The 21984-nt window shown below is 38.2% G+C and overlaps 2 protein-coding genes across 2 annotated transcripts in view; both read right to left on the bottom strand.

Annotated features, from left to right (window-relative positions):
* PPM1A (protein phosphatase, Mg2+/Mn2+ dependent 1A) overlaps positions 1 to 13965 on the bottom strand; it is a 44959-nt gene extending 30994 nt beyond the window's left edge. The window contains exon 1 of the mRNA XM_032482137.1: positions 13570 to 13965. The gene's annotated coding sequence lies outside the window, so the exon portion shown is untranslated. The remainder of the gene's footprint in view (positions 1 to 13569) is intronic.
* Positions 12825 to 14319, bottom strand: LOC116664449 (keratin, type II cytoskeletal 2 epidermal-like). Its single transcript, XM_032482897.1, has 4 exons — positions 14230 to 14319; positions 13874 to 14095; positions 12976 to 13564; positions 12825 to 12866 (listed from the first exon to the last, which is right to left on the bottom strand). The coding sequence occupies exons 1-3, from the start codon at positions 14317 to 14319 to the stop codon at positions 13067 to 13069; spliced, it is 810 nt and encodes a 269-aa protein (XP_032338788.1). The 3' UTR covers positions 12825 to 12866; positions 12976 to 13066.
* Positions 14320 to 21984: the final 7665 nt, after the last annotated feature.

Genomic DNA, 21984 nt, shown 5'->3' with positions numbered 1-21984 from the left:
CAGAACATCAAGTACCATAAAACAAACTAACAAACACTAACATTTATATCACACTTGAAACATGCAGGGCTCTAAGTGCTTTACATATATCAAGCTAATCACTACAACCTTGTGACATAGATACTTTATCATTACCTCTGTTTAGAACTTGCCTAAAGTCACACAGTAAATAGTGCTGACAGGATACTGAAAAGGAATCTTTTTAAAAACCACCAGAGAAAAAAATTACATACAAAGGCATAACAATTCGGAAGAGACCAGACTTCTCAGAGTTCTAAGTTGCCAAGTTTCATAACACAATGAAATAATATCTTGAGGGTGCTAATGGGGGTAGGGGGGAGAAAAAATCTATTAACTAAGAATTTTTTACTTGCAAAAAAAGAGTAATGTGTAAAATATATTTTCAGGGGAAAAAAGGATATTTACAAGCCATACTGTGTTGCAAAAAAGATTACTAAAGGATATACTTTAGGAAGAGGAAAGGTAAACCCAGGAGATGCAAGGACCTGTAAGCACAGAAACTGGTAAAATATACTGGTTGATTAAATTAGGTATTAACTATAAAAAAGGAAATGAATTTTTTTATGCTACAAAAAGAAATAAAATGTAGGCAATTACACACATGATGGAGGAATGTTTGGTGTTTAATCAAATACAAACTCATAAAAAAATTCACCAAATATACAAGGAAACAAGCTGCCATGAGTAGGAGTTAACATATAACAAACATAACTCCTTTATGACTTCTGATATTGGAATTAGCAAATATAAGATATAAAGTACATATAATGAAATGTTAAAGAAGATTTTTCAAAAAAAACACACAAAAATGAAAAATAAGAAACTATTTAAAAATTACCAGGCAAACTGGGAAAGAATTAAATGATACTTGTGGAAATAAAAAAAATAATTGTTGATATAAGAACTCAAAGGACGACTTAGAACAGATTAGAAATAAATGCAGTAAATTAGCTCACTGAACTGAAGAAATTTTAAAAAAAAAGTTCACTTCAAAAAACCTACAACCAAAGGATGAGAGAAAGAGGAAGGTGAAAAAGAAAATTAAATACTCCAACAATAGTAAGTAGTATAAACAGTCCACAGATGTAGGCTCTAAGAAATTTAAGACCTGGACACTGCAGTACTCCTGCAAGCACAGGAGTTGTAGAGTTCTCTGAACTCTATTATGAACATTTATTCCACTGAGAGAATCAGAAGACACCAGCAAAACAATGGTGCCTTATTCTACACAACAGAGCAGTAGAGCTTAATCTCATTTAACAAATGCTCCTCTGGGATCTCATAATTTCTAAATATACTTAAATCATAGCAATCTTTAAGTTTTCACATCTTACTTTAGTTAGAGTTAGAAGTTTCTTATAGGGTCCCATTAGGTCCTAGGGCCAAGGTCTCTAGAACATTCCTCCAATTTTCCTCAAGACTAAAAATATTTTCACAGGTTTCTCTGATTAAATATTCTTTTAATAAAGCTCAATCTTATAGACTAGTCAGTTAAATTAACAAGTACTCTTAAGTTTCTCCTTCTCAAATATTATCTATAAAATAGTTATGGAGATTTATACAGAAGAGTTCTTTTGTAAATAAAGGAATACTTGTTATTAAAGCAAAGTATACACAGACATTGTGTAAACTTGGTTCCCAATACCAAAAACATTCATTTAAATCAGACAGCACATTTTATCTGTTAAATAATAAATCTCGATGATTCTAAAGAAAAGTAACCTATCTTCCTCATCTGTTCCTTAAAAAATTTATACATAAAATATTGTGGGCATATTTCTGATAAGGAGCCAAGTGTAGGACTTTAAACGTATCATTCAAGTGGTTAAATATAGGTACTAACAGTTCCCATTAGTCTGCACTCACCTCCTCCCAAATTTCCAGTTTAGCTTATTACAGGACTTTACTGACTTTATAGCTGTATGTGGGATTCCAGCTCTTTGGGGGCACTTTTACTGAGTGTCCCTAAAATCTCACTAACAATTCTAATCCAATTAGAAGGCCCTGATCTATCAAAGGAAGTAAGATTTTTTGGGGCAGCAGCAATTTCTCAATTAGTGCCATTCTCTGACTAATTCTAGAACTTGGAAGCAGCCCAGTGTGGATGTACCCCAAAAAGGATTCTGCCTCTCCAATTTGGAAACCCCAGGGGCACAGTGCCATCTAATTCTTTGTGGGATTTCTCTAAAGAATAATACCAAGGTGATACGAGTTTCCCACTCTGCACTGGTTCAAACCTGAGCATCTTCTAACAATCCAAAAGAAATAAATGACTATGGTTCAGCTTAAAACTTCCCACAAAGTTGTGGGGAAAAAAACAGGGCACTAAACCTCAAGAGAAAATGGAATCATCATTTGTGCTTCACTGACGTAAGACTAAAATTCAAAATTCAGAATTGAAAATTTTAAATTTCACTTCTTTTAACACATGACATTGTATCTTTACTTTCTTCCCTCAAAGTCTTACTCTCCTCCAAGCAGCCTCTAATCTTTATTCTTCTGCCCACAAATTCAGTCTCCTTGAAAATTTTATACCATTTCTATTCTTGCTCTTTACTACCTTGTCCTTCCCCAGCCTGAACAATCTCTTCTGTTTTCCCTTTCTTGCTTTTAATTCTTCCTCATTCTTGGGTTTAGGGGGAGTAAGAAGGCAGAGTTCAGGCAAGCCAGCTGCAAAGGAAAATATTTTAGTGAATTCATGCCAGTCTGAGTTTGAGAGGTAGAAGAGAAATGTCTACAACAGCAACATGTTAGGAAAGCTGAGGGGCTACGGAGAAACCCATAGTGAAAAGCACTACTGGAGGTGAGGACTAACAGTACATGTTCCCTGAAGTCATAATACTAGTCAATAGCCTGGTTAGTGGTTTAAAATTTGGATAGTGTTTCTAATTACTGAATAATTTTTCCCAGTCACAGGAGGAGGAAAGAGCCATTATTAAAGCTATAAAAGGAGACAATTATTCATAGTTAGCTATCTCATGAGATATATAAGATGTTTATAAAGGCTAGAAATCACTGATCAAAAAATCATCTGGATTTCATTTATACGAAATATCCCAAAAGCAAATCTATAGAGATATAAAGCAGATGAGTGGTTGACAAGGGCTGGGGGAGAAGAAAATGGGGAGTGGCTGCTAACGAGTAAAAGGTTTCTTTTGGGTGTGATGAAAATGTCCTAAAATTAGTGTTGTACGGTTGCCCAATCTGTTAACATACTGAACACTACTGAGCGGTAAACTTCATATGGATGAATTTTATGCTATGTTCGTTACATATTACAAGGCTGTTTTAAAAGATTACTATGGCTTTACATGGCTTTCTGGATCTATATTTTACATAAAAAGGTTAAAGAGAAGACTATACATTATACGTAGTAATATGAAAAATACTATATTAAAATTGTTTCAAAGATTAAAAAGCTTACCTGAAAATTTCTCAACTGTTCAGTATTTCTTTATCTTACAGCTTCAACTAAATATTTACTTCATTTTTTAAATTAAATATTTACTTAACCTCCCTTCAACAAACCAAATTTCATCCAAATGAATTCTAATGCAAGACTGTTATTGAATTAAATAATATCCTAATTTAAATGCTCTCAATTAAAAACTTAAAAATGAAATTTCAAAAAGCAAACCAAAACTGACCAATCAAACCAACAGAAATAAGTCAGATAAAGCTCTGTTATGCTAAATACTATTTCCATAAAGCCCATGACATAGGTCATTTTTTTCTACCAAATATTATTCAAAAATAATTAGTTTTTGTTGAATTAGGTAAAAATTTACAAGCACCCAAATTACAGTCAGTTTACACAGATTTTAGCAGCAGTTTCAATTTCACTAAATGTGAGTGAGGCAGAGCTTGCCATTTCTGATGTTTCCTTCATGTTTCATGATTTTTTAATGTATCGCCATCTTCTAGACATATGCTGTGATCTGAAACATACTCCATAAAGTAGTCTTCTTAAATTTCTACAAAGGTATGTACTGCACAATTTTTTTAAGTAAACTTTACAAGTACACAACTGTCTGAAAAATACCTAAGCTTAATTTAGCTGGAGGGTTCTAGTAACTATAAAAATTAGATACTGACCTAAAGTTATAGTATAAGCAAAACAAAAGATATGGATGGCATAGAGCTATTTAGTTTTTAAAGTTTTGTAAGAATGTTCTGGTAGTCATAATCTCAATTTGCCTCATCTGTTAACTATTTCAAATTTCTCATTTTTGATAGCTTGTCTAGAGATTGAGCAGTGGATTCAATTCCTAGCTTGCTGTTTTTTAATCCTTGCATACGTGAGGATTCAGACTCTGACTGATCCAGAAACCAATTAACTGACTTCCTCTGCCAATTCATCATTTTCTCTTTTCCTTAAAGCAAACACCATCCCTCACACAGAGCATTTATAAGTGTTTGCTTATAACCCTGTATATTTAAGTTGAAAGAACAGAAAAATGAAACATTAAATACTCAAGATGGTAAAAGGTTCATTCACACACAAAATATGTGAAGATTCTAAATATTTTACATGTATCAGTAATATCCCTGCCGGAAAAAAGGACCAAAAATTATATGCCTCTGAGACATAGACTTCTGTCCATACAATCTAACAGTCTTCAAAACTGAATCATTCACTAAGTCCATAAATTGTAATATGAGATGATTTGTGCGTACAGAAAGTAAGAGAAAAAAGGTTTTTTTGAAAGTGAAAACTCTCTCTCTCTCTCTCTCTCTATATATATATATAATATATAGCTGGAGATATACCTCTTATACTTGATTAGCCACATTTCAAAGCACATGGCCCAAAATGAATTTCTCATCTCCCTACCACTTCTACCCAGTTCTCTGTCTCAGGAAATAGATCTACCATCAGTCATGAGCTCACAGAATCCTGTATTTCCCTTATAGCACATAAGGCCCTGCGAATTATCTCTCAGTTTAGATTTTAAGACCCATGAAGAAAGGAATCATGTCTCTTTTGTTCATAAGTACTTAATACACAGTGACACCTGATTAATATATGTCATTATTACGACTTCTCTCTTGTCAACAGAGTTAGGAATTGTCTACCCTGCAAACAAATTGTATCCTACCATTTCCATTTTGTTATTCTATAGAATACATAGTTCTGATTTTAAAAATCTCTACAGAAATATCATAAATAATTTCAAATAAGAAAATATTGAACCCTACAAATCTGCAGTTTACCAAACACTTGATTTTCAGATTACTGTTCATTAATGACTTTTAAAAGCTTCATCATTAGTTACACACTCATCACTGAAAAAAATGCCATGAGACATGCTGAAGGGGACAAAACAGAAAAGATGTAGTTCTGACCAGAAGTTTGAGCCTATACATTCTCTCCCCCTGGGCTACTTACTCATCTTCTCATTATTCAACATTCATGAATGGGTTAATTTTTTTAAAAGTCTTTTCTATGTCAGAAGCCAAGTATCAGGAAATACCCAAAGGAATAATTTCTAGTAGCTAAGAAATCCACTTTCAATGTATTTGACAAAAATATCTTGAACTTAGTCTGGGAATTTTACTGTATAAAATGAACAATCCCCTTTGCACTTGAGCTCCTGATTCCAATGACTGTAGCAAATCAGTACAAGATCATTCTAGATGGTTGACTACTTGTTAAAGTATTTTCTTATAGTATCAGGAAACATTTATACAGACAGAAAAAAATTAAGATGACAGATATGGAGGAACTCAGGGTTAAACTCTGGATTGACCACAAAAGAAAGCAGTCACTTCTAAGATCAGTCTCTTGACATCCAAAAAAAAGCCTTAAAGTCTTTCAGCAAGAATGATATACTACTACTTTATAAAAAGTGAAAACTTTGTTTACTGCCTATTTATAGTCTGAAGTGTATGATGGAATATTGCAAAAATGTTTTCTAAAGTCTGGTAAGTTCTGCAATTCTTTTTGTAAAACAAAACCAAAAAAGTAGTATACAGCCACTCCTTTGCTTACCCTTATTGTTAATATTTTCAATTCTAAATGTGGTAACAAAGGTAAGTAAGCAAGCTGCATCTCCTACAGTCTTAATACCAAATCTGACACAATTTTCTACCACTCATACTAAAGAAAAACAGCAGTGCTAAGAAGCCAGGACATTCAAAGTTGGCAATGAATTACGTTCTTATTCTCTGAAGCAGTACGACAGTTCTTGAATAACATATTCTTTAAATAACTAAACTACATACAGCATGACTCAAAACAAACAGAAACCTGTTTATCTACATCCCTGCCTGAGACAGTCATATCACAGATGAATACAAAGCACCATCCTAAATTTAAGCTGGATTATATGTGACCTATGCTTTCTCATCGTCTGCTATATTTCTGGCTCATATTCAATTTTGTCATGTGCTCATGAGCAGAGAGAATACAAAGATTAAACAGTCATACGTAGAGCACCTATTTAAAACGAATGACACCTGGAATTTCAAGGAATTTACTTTTAAAATATCTTAATATTGAAATGTTCCATTTATAGTATAATCTCTATTGTAAGCCTACGTAGTAGCCTGTGTTTAAGACTATCTTCTTAAACTCAGAATTTCATTTGCAGGAAGGACTGATGAAATCATTTATGTCAGTGGGAGGCATAGTAGTGAACATGAATAAAATCAGCCATAAGACAAAACTATGTATGGCTTGTAGTATTAGTTGTATTATAGCTGTAACTTACATACTTTTTACATTAAAACAATTTAATGGTTCCTCTTGGTGAAAAGTACTAAAGGGAGCAGACATGACACATGATGCTGTACTTTTCAAATTCAGTGTACACTTCCACCTCAGATTCCCAGTTCAATCACAAGATTCACTCTCTGGGTACAATGGACCTGTAGTCATACCCTTCATATACAAATATTTTCTAAACTATTACAATCATCAACAGATCTTCTTTTAACAGTAGCACTGAAACTGCCATGACCTACATATATAATTACTTTGAAAAGTCCAAGGACATGTGTTTGGCTTCTGTTACTAGCTATGAAACTTAGCCTCTACCTTAACTTCCTTATCTGTTACAATACAGGTATTAATAGTACCTATCTCATACAGATATAAAGATTTAATGAGATAGTACTATGATGTCTGGCATGTAAGTGGTCAATGTTAGCTATCATTGTTACTAGCTAATATCAAGGCTAGAAAAACTTAACAGGAACACAAAGAATCAAATTCATAATTCTGGTCTCATCACTATCATATTCTAACAAATGGATCTAAGCAGGCATGGATTGCCTATATAAGATCATTCATCTAAAAAATTCAATAAAGAAAATTTTACTATTTTCTAAAAACTGAAAATAGTTTAACAGTTTGATAAAGTTTAAAGCTTAGCTTAGAGGTTTATATAAATACAGACTATTCACACATTATACATTTGATTCAAATTAAAATAGTTGATAGTTATCTCCTTTTTAATTAATACATTGTCTAGTAACTATGATTCCACAATTCTCTGTTTAAAAGGATGCCTAGTTCATAATAATATTTGCAATTATAACTCTAGAAAGAGATGCAGGATAGTTATGAATGACCTGTTAGCCCTCAAAGCCAAAACATAGAAAGTTAAATGAAATTCTTAGGTTCAGAATCAGTCAACATAATTTTCTATATCAACGTAACAACTCTGCCACCATTTGGATTTGTATAATCTCCACAATTAAAATCCAGATTCAGCCAAAGTAATATTAGAAGAGAGTCAGAAATATTTGCCACCAGAAAGCTATTAACTTCTTCCACCACCTCCGACAGCAATCACTGCTACCCTCAGGAGGATTCTGCCTAATACAAAATATCTGAATGTCCACTACCCACAGGCACTCTGCCAGGCTTTGGGTATTAAAAAAAAAAAAAAGTTATTGTATTTTACTTTTCCGAATTTTTATAAATAAATTGAACACACAATTATAATTAAAATACAAATATTTAGCAGTAAAGTACATGATTAAAGCCATACAAATAGTACAATAGATACTACTGTAGAAGTACACAGAAAGGAGAAATGAAACACTGTGATCAGGAAAGTTCTTGTGGAGGAGAAAATAATAGAAATGAGCTTTTCTTAAAGAAGAAAACAAAGTCTGGAGAAGGAATGACAAGAATTCTGAGCTATCAATTAGCATGAGCAAAGATCCACTGAGAGAAAAGTACAGGGTGTGCTGCAGAGATGGCAAGTGTATCAGTTTGGTTAAAATAGATCAGTCCTGAGATCCAATCACAGAAAGTGTCAAAGCCAAACCAAGAATTCTAAATTTTATTCTAGAGGCAAAAGGGAGTCACTCTATATTGAACAGAGAAATAATATGAGGAAAGTAGTATTTTAGGAAGAATTTGGGGATGGTTTATAGAATGGAGGAGATAAATGCAGTACAAGATGCTAGCAGGAAAGACCACGGAGTGTTAAAACGTGGTTTGGGTACGAGGTAGTAAGACCTGAACTGTTCCCATACAACTGTTCAACTTTAAATAACCCAGGATCCACACACAAAGCCTTAATGCCTTTTATGAAGATCCCCCCCCCTTTTTTGGCGTTAATTAGAATAATTTAGTTTTCTTACTCTTTCACATCTTTTCTGTAGCAGTATCTCCTTGCCCATTTCTAATCATGAACTGCAACTCCTCTTCAAAACACCAACTAATGTCCTTCCTCACTTATCATTCTACTCTGAACATTCACCTTTGCTTTATTACTTACTCTTTATCCTCTATTTAACCATCGACTCCCACCTAATCATTAACCTAATGACTTCTCTCCAGCTTCATACAGTCCACTCATACTCAACCTTCTTTTCCATTACCTCTTAACTTTTAGTCTATTCATATACGAGTTCTACATACAACCTTTAAAACCTCTTCTAAAGTCTCTACTCAATCTCTTACAGTTTGTCTTCCAGGTTCACTGCTAAAACTATACTCAAAGACAAGCCTCTCATACTCACTAAGTTTCTACTCCCCTAAGTATCACAAGATTTCATATACTCATAATAGCACTACCATTTATTTGGTATGTCTTCACAGCAGAAAATATGTCAAGTGCTTTACATGATTATTTCATTTACCCTTCAAGATTACCTAATGAGAGAGGCTTTTCCATTTGACAGATAAAGAAAACGGAGGCTTAGCAAAATCAAGTAGCTTGCCCAAGAGTACCACACTACAAGTTTTACAACCCTCTCTGGAGCCTTCAATATGGCTCCACTGACTGTATGTACTCAGAAACATTTCCCTAAATTCTTCATTACAAATATCAACCATCTGAGAATTAATACTGATTTCATACCTCAATCTGGACAATGATAGATAAAGACATAAAACTTTATCTCTGTTGACTTCTGAAACTTTGGGAATAAGAAAATTATTTTTACTTCTTAAATCTTTACTGAACGTTCAGAAGGGGCTCTTGCATTGGAAGGCTAACTACCTACATTTGTAAGGTCCCTTTTAATTCTAGGACTCTGAATCTTAAGTGTTAACATTCAGCTTTTCAAATATTGATCTCTAGGAACAACAAGGCTAATCTAATTGGGAAAAATCTACTCAGGAAAGTTTTGAGAATAATTTTGTATCTATAGATCTGATTCTGGCATCTTACTAAGACTCTCCAAGCCCATGTTTTTCCATCTGTAACACAGAGGGTTGTGGTAAAAAATTAAAATCTGACACAAATAAATGGTCAATAAATTGTGGCATTTATTATTCACTTTCTTCTGTTTCAATAAGTAGTTTGGTCTCATTGGATTTGAATTCAAATCATATCAGCCACAAAAATTTAAAGACTTTCATTCCTAAATATGAATATTACATAAACTAAGTCAATGGAGTCCAAATAAACATATTTAGAATTATAAAAACTCAAGCTCCCTTCCTTATCACATTTACTCAAGGTATGTTTAAAACATCTCTAATTTTATAAACACAGTATCAACAGTCTAATACACATTAATATCCAGTACTTTTCTCTCAGTTTCTTATAAAATTTCTCATCTATTACATTTTAGATAAAGGTATATAGAAGCTCACCTCTCTTAATTGTTTACTTTCTCTAGCTCCTACCTGCCTCAGCAAAAGAAAAGCTAGGTAAAGAGATTATCTAGGTAGTGCGTAGCTAGGACACACAAAGGTCAAAATCATCAAGGAATATATTCTGGAGATTCCCAGATAAAATATAAAATTGTTAACTCGTGTAATATGGAGCACATCAGACATCAGAAAGAATATAGGTATTCAACCTTTTGACTTTGATATAATTTAACCCAAGCTACTTTCATATAAAGATGGTTAATAAACCCAGATTGAAATTCAGAGAATTTCCTGGCTAATAGTGAAATACCAAATAAAGCAACTAAATTTAAAAAATTTTGTCACCAACATTAAATGAGATGGAAGACAGAACATAATCTAGCATAAAGTTACTAGCCAGGGTACATACAGGAAGGCACAAACTTTCACCTAGTTGCCTCATAACACCTTCCCCTTCCCCCAAGGTCCAAGTATTTCACAGGGCCACACCCTGTTTTATCTTCTGTTTAACTCTTATAGGACTCTACTAGCAACCATTTTCTTATAAGCTGCCTCTTTCCTCTGATTTAAGGATGGAAAGTAGTCAAGAGTATCACTCAGAGTCAGGTGCCCAGGCAAGAGTTAGATAAGTCATTCAGAGGATCATCAAAATATCATCTTATACTTATTTCTACAAGATCACAAACTCACATCTTAGAAATTAATTCAGCTCTCATGCATGGGCACTTCAGGGATAACAAGTTCCCTATGGACATATGTCAGTCTAGTTTTAAATTATTTTTTTCCTGTCAATAATCACTTTATTTTTTAAAATTTTATTCTTTAATGAAGCGCATTTGATCCACAATGTTAGTTCACATGCACAGCAAAGCGATTCAGCTATAAATACACATACATATTTTTTTAGATTCTTTTCCATTATGTTATTACAAGAAACTGAATAGTTTCCTGTGCTATACAGTAGATCCTTGTTGTTTGTTTTATATACAGTAATATATATCTGTTAATCCCTAGTTTTAAATTTTTAAATAAACATTCACAGTTAAACCAAAATCAGTTATGCATGCTATTGGCCATTACCATAAACAGTCTAGGTGTAATCTGAACAAATTCAAAGACTGTAGATTTTTAGAAACTTCTTAGCAGTATTTACCATGTGACAATAATTAGGTATTTAAGAACAAATTTTCAAATGAAGGTTTATTAACAAGTCATGATAAGCAAGATCCAGCTTGAACTGACAGGAAAACCCTTCACAATGTGTTCTTAAAATACCCTTCACATCAAACTACCAAGGGTCTTGTGCTTGTTCAAGCCTGTAGTCTCAACCACTTTGTCTCTTGTGAAATCTTTACCCACCCATCTCCCAACGGTTTTTCTAGACTTCCCAATTCCAACAGAAAAGCCAATAAAGGCTACCTACAGGAATATCCTTCCTAAATAACAATTAGCAACTTAAAATTCTTTTAAATAAGACACAACTCATAAAGAAAATCAGTGTCAGAATGCTGAAACATCTAAGTGCCTGGCACCCAAGAGGCATTTAGTCAAACGATATTGAATAGACAATGTTAAGAAAAGAAAAAAAAATTTTAACAACTAGACAGTACATTTGATACAATAACCTATCCCTTTGGCTCTGCTGATGTTTTGGAGCACAGCCATGACTAACCAATTATTGTCTCCCAGTGCAGTGTTCCCTTCAACAATTTATACTGTGATTATGGGCATCACTTCAGCTCATCAAACTAAAACATAAGCCATATTTATATTATATATTAAAATACACACATGCCATGTAAAAAGAAATTTTGATGACTCTAGCATTCAGTCATTTTACTTCTCAAATATACTGAGGTAGCTAGCCAAACTTTACCAGCCTTAAATATACATCTCCCATACTATAATTACTTCACTGATGTGAAAAGTATTTAATACTATCTAGTCAAAAATGTCTTAAGCAACTTCCACGTGCAGTTCATTAGTTCTGATAATGTGGTATTGCTGTACCTTGCACGTTAAAAGTAATCATTCCTTTATGATTGAATGTTCAAACAGATGTATGTCAGTTACACGTAAGAACAGAACTACAACATCAAGTAAGTAACACTGCTTCAAATTACTTATTGGCAAAAGAAACATTAAATCAATAAAGGTAACATCTCTACTTAAAAAATAGGCAGTGGGGTGGGTCACTATCACCTTAGCTAGTTTCTTAATCTGTAAGGAGTTACAGAAACACAAACTGGAAAAGGCCCAATATGTAAAAAGAGAAAAAATATAAAATTGAAGTTGTTCGAGTTAAAGAAGAGTTAGGGAGAAAACCCTAATGGACTCCTGAGAGTTCTGGACCCCCAAGGCTCAGCAGAGCACTGTTAAAATAAGTAAGCCTTCTGACTTCAGAGCGCTCTGCATCTAAAAAGTGACTGTGTTTAAAATCCCAATATGCAAGTTTTAACAATTTTTTAAATTTCGAATTTCCTTCAATAATGTCAAAATCACTTACTCTGGGAAAATTAACTACCTCCCATAGATTTTTACATCTCACACTCTCCCAACCACTTTTTAAAATGTATTTGGCTCATTACTCCAATTATCAGAAAACTTAGGATTGGGGTGGGGGCGACGAATAGATTTCCTGGCTTGGACAACTCAAGTATAACCTTTATGAATCTGAAAGTACCATTTGGTGCTTGAGAAAAGAGAAAGAAATATCTCAGGTGATGAAATTTCCAAAACATACCTAAAACTCTCCACAGCCAGCTTTCAAGAAAATATTTAAAGTCTACAAGCAGAACAGAACCACAAGTCAAACTTCCAGCATCAAGTCCTTTTACCCACACAATTTACACGATTAAAAAGACAGACGAGAAAAAAAAATCAGGACGATTTACTTCAATGGATTTGTTCGATGTCTTAAAAATGAATGAATCGGAAACATCACTGCCTTGAGTTCTGAGGGAGCCTCGCTCTCAGCTCTGCCCCCTATAAAACCTGAAACAAATTCTCCAGGATTTGGTGTTTCGAGGCCAAGCCTGGTCCAAAGGAAGCCTCCCCACTTCTTTCTCCCGGCCTCCCTCCAGGGGTTGGAGCCCAGGCGGCCCGGTGGGTGGGGACGCCGGCTGCCCCCTCCCCGCTCGGGGAAAGTTCCGCCGGCAGCTCTCGGGCCAGGCGGGCCCGCGGCCCTCGCCCGCTTGGCCGCCACAAACACCCCGCCCCGCCGCCGAAGCTAGAGGGTCGCGCCCCCTCCCCGCGCCGCCGCCACAAACACCCCGCCCCCGCGTCCCCGCCACCGCCCTCGCGGAGAGTTAACCCCTCGCTGCCCGCCGCCCGGCTCCGGGGAGGAGGCCGGGCCAGGGGGTGGAGTTGTCGCGTCTCCTCCCGGGAGCGCCCGGGCAGACGCCCGGCTTGTTTACAGGCCCCAGGCCTGGCCGCCGCCGCGCAGGCCCGCACCGCCCGCCTGCCCTCGGCCCGAGCGTTGCGCTTACCCGGAGCAGCCGCGGACGGACAGGTCCCTGATCAGCCGAGGCGGCGGCGGCGGCGGCGGCCCGGGAGGGGGCGGGAAGGGGGTCACCGCGGCGGCCGCCGGCCAGGACTGGCCGGGTAGGGGGCGGAGGAGGGGAGGAGCCGGGCTGCGTCCGGGCCCCCGGCTCTCGGCGCTCTCGCAGCTCAGATCATCCGGGCGTTGGAGCGGGAGGCGGAGAGCGGATCCCGGAGGAGGAGGAGGAAGAGCCGAAGATTCATCTCTTTCGCGCCCCACCTGCCTGACGCCCCCCACCCCCCCTCCCCAACCACCGGTTCCTGAGCTGCAGCCGCCCGAGCACCCGAAGCTGCGGGCCAGGCTGGCGCGGAGACCACTGCTCCCTCTCTCCCGCGCGCGCTCCCGCCCCTAGAACCGCCGCCGCCGCCGCCGCCGCCGCCGCCGCCGCCTCGAGCGCGTCCCCGCGCAGGCGCGCTCACGACGGCGCCGTGCTGCCCCTCCCCCACGCCTCCGCTGGCCCCGCCTCGCCCCGCCTGGTCGGCTCAGTTGCAGCTAGAGCTACGGCGCGGCGGTGCAGCTGGAGAGACCCGGATGTCGTTGGGCAGGAACTGCGGCGCGGGCCAGCGGGCGGGGGGAGGGGAGGACTCAGATGACGTCACTGCCCTACCCAGCTTCTCTCGCCGCAGCTTCCTCGCGGTACCGGCCCCAGACCGAGGCCGAAGGGAGCATCCGAGTCCCGGATCGGGACCGGGGCCATTATGCCCTTCCGCTACCACCTGTCTGCGAATACACATCCCACGCCTGCAAAGACGCGGTTCATAGAGGCCCAAGGGTCGAACCCCTGCTTTCGACTTGCCTCGGGCTCAGTCGCGGCCTGGTCGCGGCCTGGCTGCCGCGGATCAAACGCACGTTTGATGTCAGGCCGCTGCCAGACCCTCTCTCCCAAGGCTCCACGCCTCCGGAGCCATCCTACCGTCAGTGACCCCGGGAGGCCCACGCAGGTGCCCCAGCCACGCAGCTCGCATCCCGAAGGGCAGCAACACATGCAACCTTACCACCACCCACCCACACGCGAGTGCAACTGATACATGCATGAGGCACATGCTCCGAGTTTCCGGCAGGTTTTCTGTCTGTAGCTCAAGGGATTCCGCATTGTATTTATTTGCTCCTGTTAGACAGTCACGTGATTCTGTCACAGGGGACCTCTAACGACCTCCAATGAGGTTAAAGGAACGAAGGCTTTTTCAAAATCTGGAGAATAATTAAAAATGTAACAGCTGCTTTTACTAAGAGAAATTTGCTAAACCTAATTGAAACTGCACGTGAGGGCAGCCGAAATCCAGTTTAGCTAGCTAGGCTATGGAAAACCCAACCCACGTTGTTTGCAGACACCGAGGATAGAATGACAAACCCTAGGCAGCCAATGAATCAGAACTGGGAAGCAGTACATCACCAGCATGGTTTCCCATTGGTTTGGGTTCCTTCCCCTCTCATGTCAGAGGCTTAACCTGTTCAGGGATTTGACCAGCACATTTGCAGGAACAGTTGTTTAAAAGAAAAATTCGTATTTTAAAAAGATGCTCTGGTATATACAAAGAAAAACTAAATATTTCATTATAGGAGGCAGGTACTTTAAAAGAACTCCTGAAAATACTAACCAAGTTGTGTTCAGTCTGATAAAAAGGTAAATTTGTGATGCAGCCTCTCCATTTTATCCCAGGAGCTTGTCCCCTGCAACTTTGTATCTCCTAAAAGCACTTTGTTGCCTCAACTCTTATATCAAAAGCAGCCTATTTATTCTGTCTCTGTCATTTAGCAAACATTTAGCTGCTTTTAAAGCTGTAAAAGCTGGCTCCAGTTTTTTCAACATGACTTTTTGGGGGAGGGTTCTGTTTCTATCACTTTTAGGCCTGGGATCCAACAACGGGATCAAACAATACCACCAAGTGATTGCTGACAGGCCAGTTCTTCAAGGAACCCCAAAATTACTCTACCCAATATTTCTGGGGTTAGGATTTCTCACAGTGATATGAAGAGGAGTAATTTCCAGGTATACAAAGTAAAAATAAAGTTCACTTATTCATTTGGTCCCAGTATCATCTGAGGACATATTCCCTAATTACTTCTCCTCACACTTGCCAAAAAAAAAAAAAAAAAAAAGGAAATTAGATCAAAGATCTTTGAATCTCTGCCTTATTGGAATCCTGAATACTTCAGACAAGTAACAGCATGATTAGCATACTAGTGGACTCATTACTATTCTGAAATAGAAAAGCCTATGTGGCAACCACTATTTGGAGTGCCTTAGAAAACAAATGTTTTAATTCATAAGACAAAGCCTGGGTCACCAATAGCACTGTTGAACCACAGGGAGCTTGAAGATTTTGCCTGTCTTTCTGCTTCCTTCCTTTAGGTTTTCATATATTTCTTGTCTCTCCTCTATACTTGTAGGAGACTCTAGGTCAATTATAGCAGAAGAGGTAGAAAAATAGGAAATATGAACATAAAGAGATTTTTAAGGAATCTGCACAGTGTACCACAGGTTGCCAATTAAGCTGCACCTTCCTACTGTTTCCTATTTCTGAATACAGCTTGCAGGGACACTTTGGTATGAACTAGGAAACTCATGGGTTATATGATTAACTTTTTAAAATTTGAAACAAAGATATCTTAATACTGTTTAAATAAATATGCTTGATATCACAATATCCCCTTCCTTATTATTATACTAAATATTATATTCCCTAAATATTATATTAAATATCCCCTAAACATTATGCTAAGGACAAAAAATTATTTCAAAGAGAAGGAAATGACATTGAAAAAACAGAGTGAAAATTTTCTTCTCTTTTGAACTACAAGGACTTGCCTGGGCTTCCTACACATATTTGGGATGTTCATGGTAAGTTTTTACAAAATATCAGTGAGAATATATTGCCATGATTGTATTTCAGTAATTTTTATAGGTATGTTATAAAACTATTCTACTCTGCTTTGGAAATTTGTTTATATTTAAATTACCAAAGAGGAAGAAGATTTTCTGGAAGATTGGCTTTCAAGTCCTGAATTTAATGGTATGCCATCAGCCCTAGTAACTGGGAGGCTTGGGGTGAGGACAGGTGGTAGGAGTCTGAAACTTAATCTGGTCGGTAATACTTTCTCCTCTTTTCCTCCGCAATCATGATTTTTTAAAAAAAAAAAGTTTATGTTTTTTGGTTTTTGGTTTTTTTTGTAAAACCAAATTACCACTGTGAATCCATCCAGGAGAGTCACCCTTGAGACAGTCTTGCTTGGGCCTCTCAAAATGATCTCAGCAATTTAAGTGGCCCCTCAGGGGAGTACCTGAGACTCCCCCTCACCTGAGTCATCCATTCATTCACAGTGAAGCCAGTCACTACCCAAGAGCCACAAAGCCAAGCAGAACATACATTCAACTCTTTCTTCCTCCTCCTTCAATACCTGTTCCATGTTTTTTTCTCATAAACACCCTCTTCTTCTGTCCTCCTCTTCTCCTTTTTCTCCTTATTACACTTCTTCCCTTCTTCTGTTTACTTTTTATCTCCTTTGCCCTTCTTTTCCCCATTTTTCTCTTCTCACTTTTCCTTAGCTTAGTCCGAATTACAGCTTCTGCTACCCACTTTCTCCTAAAGCAATACATATGAGCAGATAGTGCCCCTACACTAATTTTGTTGGTGGGGGGGATACCCCCCACCTGGTCCTCCTTCCTCCATCCACCCCTACCATATCAGGTCATGAAAGGACTGTCACAGAATGAAAAGGATTAGAGAATCTTGTCCTGTGTGACATCACTGAGGCAGTCCCATTAGGGTGGGGCAGACAGGAGCCAGCAGTCTTGTGCTGCCACTATGGCTCCTCCTGGGACCTGAGAGAAATGTGTGTGGCCCACTGTGAGCACCAGAGGTCAAGCTCTGGATAAGCTTAGAGTAGGCTCTCGCCTCAAAAAGAACTATGGATGGCCACAGCCCCACAAACACTGATGTGGATCTTGTCAGACAAGTTCATCTGTTCAACAGCTGGTTATTGTGTACCAGGCACTGTGCTGGATGCTAGGGGTAGTTAATGACATCAGTGGGCAAAGTCCCAGCCCCCAAGGAGCTGATATTATAATGAGGGATACAGACAAAGAAGTAATGAAATAAACAAGGAAACTTATGATTGTGATCAGTGCTGTGAAGGAAATAAGTAAGGAAATAGACTGGGGAGATGACTTAAAACAAGTATACAGAGAAGACCTTTCTTAGAAGGTGGACATTTGAACTAAAAGATGAGGAGTCAGCTTTGTAAAGAATCAGGGAAGAGCTTTAGAGGCAGAGGGATCAGCATGGGCAAAGGGCCTGATGCAGGAAAGAGCTTGGCAGAAAAGTTGTCTACAAACCAAAGAAGCGCAGCAAAGCCAAGCATATATTTTCTAAAGTTGCTCAAGTTTAGAATTTTAGCCTAGGATATTTGGGACAATTAATCCAATTTACAATTAGGAAACTGCCTTGAGTAGAGGGGCACAATCCATACAAAATAACTTAGTGAATTGGTCTGGTCCCAAAAGCAAAGCAGCTTAAGAAATCAAAATTAAAAATCAAAGGACTTATATTCAGCTATTGAAATTAAGAAGCATTCCACAATGCCAGAGAGAGGGCCCTTCAGACAATCCAACAGCAGTCAGAAATAAATAAACTAAGTTCTGAAAAAATTCTTTTTCTCCCACTATAGATAGCTATTATTAATGAGTAAAGACTAACAAAAATTTGGATTTCTCAAGAACAATTTTTCTGGGTGTTTATTGTTCATTGTGGTCATTACTAAAGATCTCAAACTAAAGTGTACTTTTGAAAGCTGCAACACATTTTGTATCCTTAATAATAGTGGCCTGGTTGAAAACCAGTGATGAAATGACGATCACAATAAATGCTTCTTTTCTGTATCTCGCTTTACAGTTTACAAAGCCCTGTTACTGAGACCAACCAATTTTATTTTTACAACAACCCTTGGCAAAGCAAGAACTGTTCTCATCCTTTACAGAAGAGAAAACTGAATATCAGAGACCTAGCAATTGCTCGGGGTCACCAGAAGGAATGACTGGTACCCAGTTTTTCTCCTGTATCCCACAGATCATCCCTGGCTTTTACATGCCACTAATAAATGTAACAAGGAGAGTCAGGAGTGGAAAGAGCATGGACTTAGAGTCAGCGGTGTATGAAACTGGCTTATGCTGGCTCATGAGAACAGACTGTTAAATTTGTAGGAATTTTGCCAGTCGTTTGTTAAACACAGCCACCGTGAAAAATTAAATTATATAAACCTCCAATTAAATAAATTTTAAACAAAGATAATATATATTAAAAACTCATCACTTCTATATTATCTTTGTTTTACTATAATCTATGCTGTTAATGTACTTATGTGTACTGTGTCTGAATGGTAGAAATTCTCTGTGAAGTATTACTGCACATCTCTTTCCAATTCCACATTCAGTGATCACTTTGGGAGCTTGAACTTGGTTATGGACAGAGTTTTTACACAATGGAAATCAGCAAATGTCACAAATTAAGGCTTAATTTATTGCTTTGTTGATGGTCTAGACTTAAGATAGTGACAGAAAAACTACTAAGAATGCGAATTAAACCTAAAAGGCACATTATGTATGTAACTGTTACACAGTGAATGGCACAAAAACATCCAATTCAACAAACAGGTCACTCACATTATTGGCAAGTAAGTTCCCGTATGCATCTTTGTTGTTTCACTTTTATCTTAAATGAAAATATTAACCAACAGTCATGTCAGAACTACATTTGGAGAGCTGGTTGTTAAACATTTACCAAGACACCACTGGATCTGTTGCACTGTGCCAACTGGGCTACTTATTGGCTCTGTGACCTTAAGCAAGTCATTTACACTATTAGCTTTGATTTCATTCTCCACGAAATACCTCCTCTTGGGGTGTTTTGTGCGATTTAGAATATGTGAGGCACTTTTGACCACCACATCCTTCTTTCTCCTCATGGGCAGATCCTTCTCTCGCTAGAGCATGTGAATGGATATGTGCTTTCTCAGTTTCCCTTGTAGCCTAGAACAGTAGCCCAGCCTATATGCCAGTACACCATGGTATATCTCATATGGGTTATAGATGTGACAATGTATTGATCACTTAAGCTTGAAACATTTGAGTGAGGTTCAGCTGCTGAAACCTGAGATGATCCCATCTCCCCACCCACCCACCACTCTGTGTCATAAAAACATTTTTTTTTAAATATGTATCATGCTGTGAAGAAGTTGGGTAGCACTGACTTAAGGTATGGATGTGGGATGCAATTCTGACCAATGGAACCTGGGGAAAAGTCTTGGAGGGGATGGATCGTAGGATGATTTTCCTCCCTAATAAAAAGAGTCACATGAGAGAATGTATCTTTCTCAGTCATACATTGTTATGTTTACACATGAGCCTGGAGCTCCTGGGCCATCTTGCAAAGAACCGATGTAATAAGGAGAAGGCAAATGATGGCAAAAGTCTGGATCCTGTACATTGTTGAGCCATTGAGCCATTCCTGCAATTGTCTACCTTGGCAACCTACACTTAGCAGGGATAATAAATATTCCTCATTGTGTAATGCACTTTTATTTTGTATTCTTATAGTAGCTAAAAGGAGTAGAAGAGCTGGTATATCCCCAACAGACACCTAGTGAGTGCTCAGTAAGGTTAGCTAATCACCAGATCGGATCCTTTGCCTATAGAAAAGCTGCACAGTCCGATGTAAACTTATTCTTTAAGCATTTGAGGGATTTGTCCAGTACTTAGATTCACTTTTAATCTTTATTTTGATTCTTTCTTTAAAATGTCTTAAATTGGATACTAAAAGCAGTAATTGAAAAATGAAGTCATTTTACGCTTGAGAGCAATTAGACACAGAGGTGTTAATGTGAATTTTCTTTTCTTGAAGGGTCTTGACAGATTGGAGATCTATCACATGAGAAAGTCCCTTCATGTTCTGCAGAGTAGAACTAGAACCAATGCATGGGAATTACAGAGAAGACCACTTTAGTTCAAAATTAGGGGAAGGGAATGAACTTGAACTAGAAATGTGCTGAACTCCACACCAGGCCCCTCATGGGTGTTATTTAATTCTCAAAATAACCATGCAAAGAAGAATCTATTTTTCCATTTTATAAAAGAGGAAACTAAAGCTGAGAAAAAGAGATCCTTTATAGACCTGGGACCTCTGATTTCAAAGTCCTTGCTTTTTCTATTGCAGAAACAGACTGGGCCTTCCTGAGATGACTTTCTTTCTCCTTGAGGCCCTTTCCACTGCATTTTCCTATCCAAGAAAACAGAGCAATTCCAACAATGGTGTCCTTACTGAAGATGTCTTAGTAAGATGAGAGAGGTGTTATATTGCATATTATGCAGAAAATATTTCCAAGCTCCATGTAAAATCATCACTTATCTTAGAGTTTTGCTTCCAGCTGTCACCTCTTCCATTCTCCTGCTTTCTCCACTCAAGGAAAACAGCTCTCTTCCCTTCTCCTAAGACACTCTCCTTTCTTTTGGGCATACTTCTTACAAACTCCACTTAGCAAGACCATAACTAATGTAACACCCATTGACCCCCACCCCACATGTCCCTGGAGAGCCACTTCATCCCACAATTGTTACAAACGAGGCAGAGGACACCGTGTAGAGTGAGAAGAATTCTGGCTAGCATCAGAGACTGAAAACTCAAGAGACTGGAGCCAGGTGAACTGTTAAGCATGAGACCAGGCTGGGTATAACACAATAGGCAGTGGTGAGAACTGTGGAGAAGGAGAACATATATATTCCATTAGAAGACATCCAAAACAATAATTGTTCAATGTTTTAAACATGTTGGAGCCAAAGAGGACATGCCAAAGCCTATCTCTGCTCTGTCTAGCCTATAGACAAATTATTTAACCTCTCTCAGCCTTGGTTCCCTCACCTGGAACACGGCAATAATCACGTTGCAGAGACAGATAAGATCCTATACTTAAAGAACCTGCCACATGGCCCTATACCATGGTGCGTAGACACACAAGAAAATGTAACATTTACTGTTAAGCACATCATGTGGTATTGTTAGTAGTAACAACATGTTATCCACCCAATGTTTTATCTCTCCTACAGGCCTAGATACATGTTCACACTAGAGTTGCCAGTTACAGGGCTGAAATCTTTATCCTCAAGACTTGTTTTAGCTTTCAGTTTTTTGCCTTAGTGAGGCCTATGGAAATGTATGTTTGACCTATGACAAGGATCCTCTGCTGGAATATTCTGCCTCTCCCACCAACATTGACCCTTTTTGTGTGAGTTTCTCCTTCCTGCCACCTGCACCAAAGGTAACCATTTGGTTATAAACCTAAACACTATATTTCTCTTTATATAGTGCTTCAA

This window comes from Camelus ferus, chromosome 6 (genome assembly GCF_009834535.1).
Source record: "Camelus ferus isolate YT-003-E chromosome 6, BCGSAC_Cfer_1.0, whole genome shotgun sequence".
Lineage (NCBI taxonomy): Eukaryota > Metazoa > Chordata > Mammalia > Artiodactyla > Camelidae > Camelus > Camelus ferus.
This window is presented reverse-complemented; position numbering and strand designations above follow the sequence as displayed.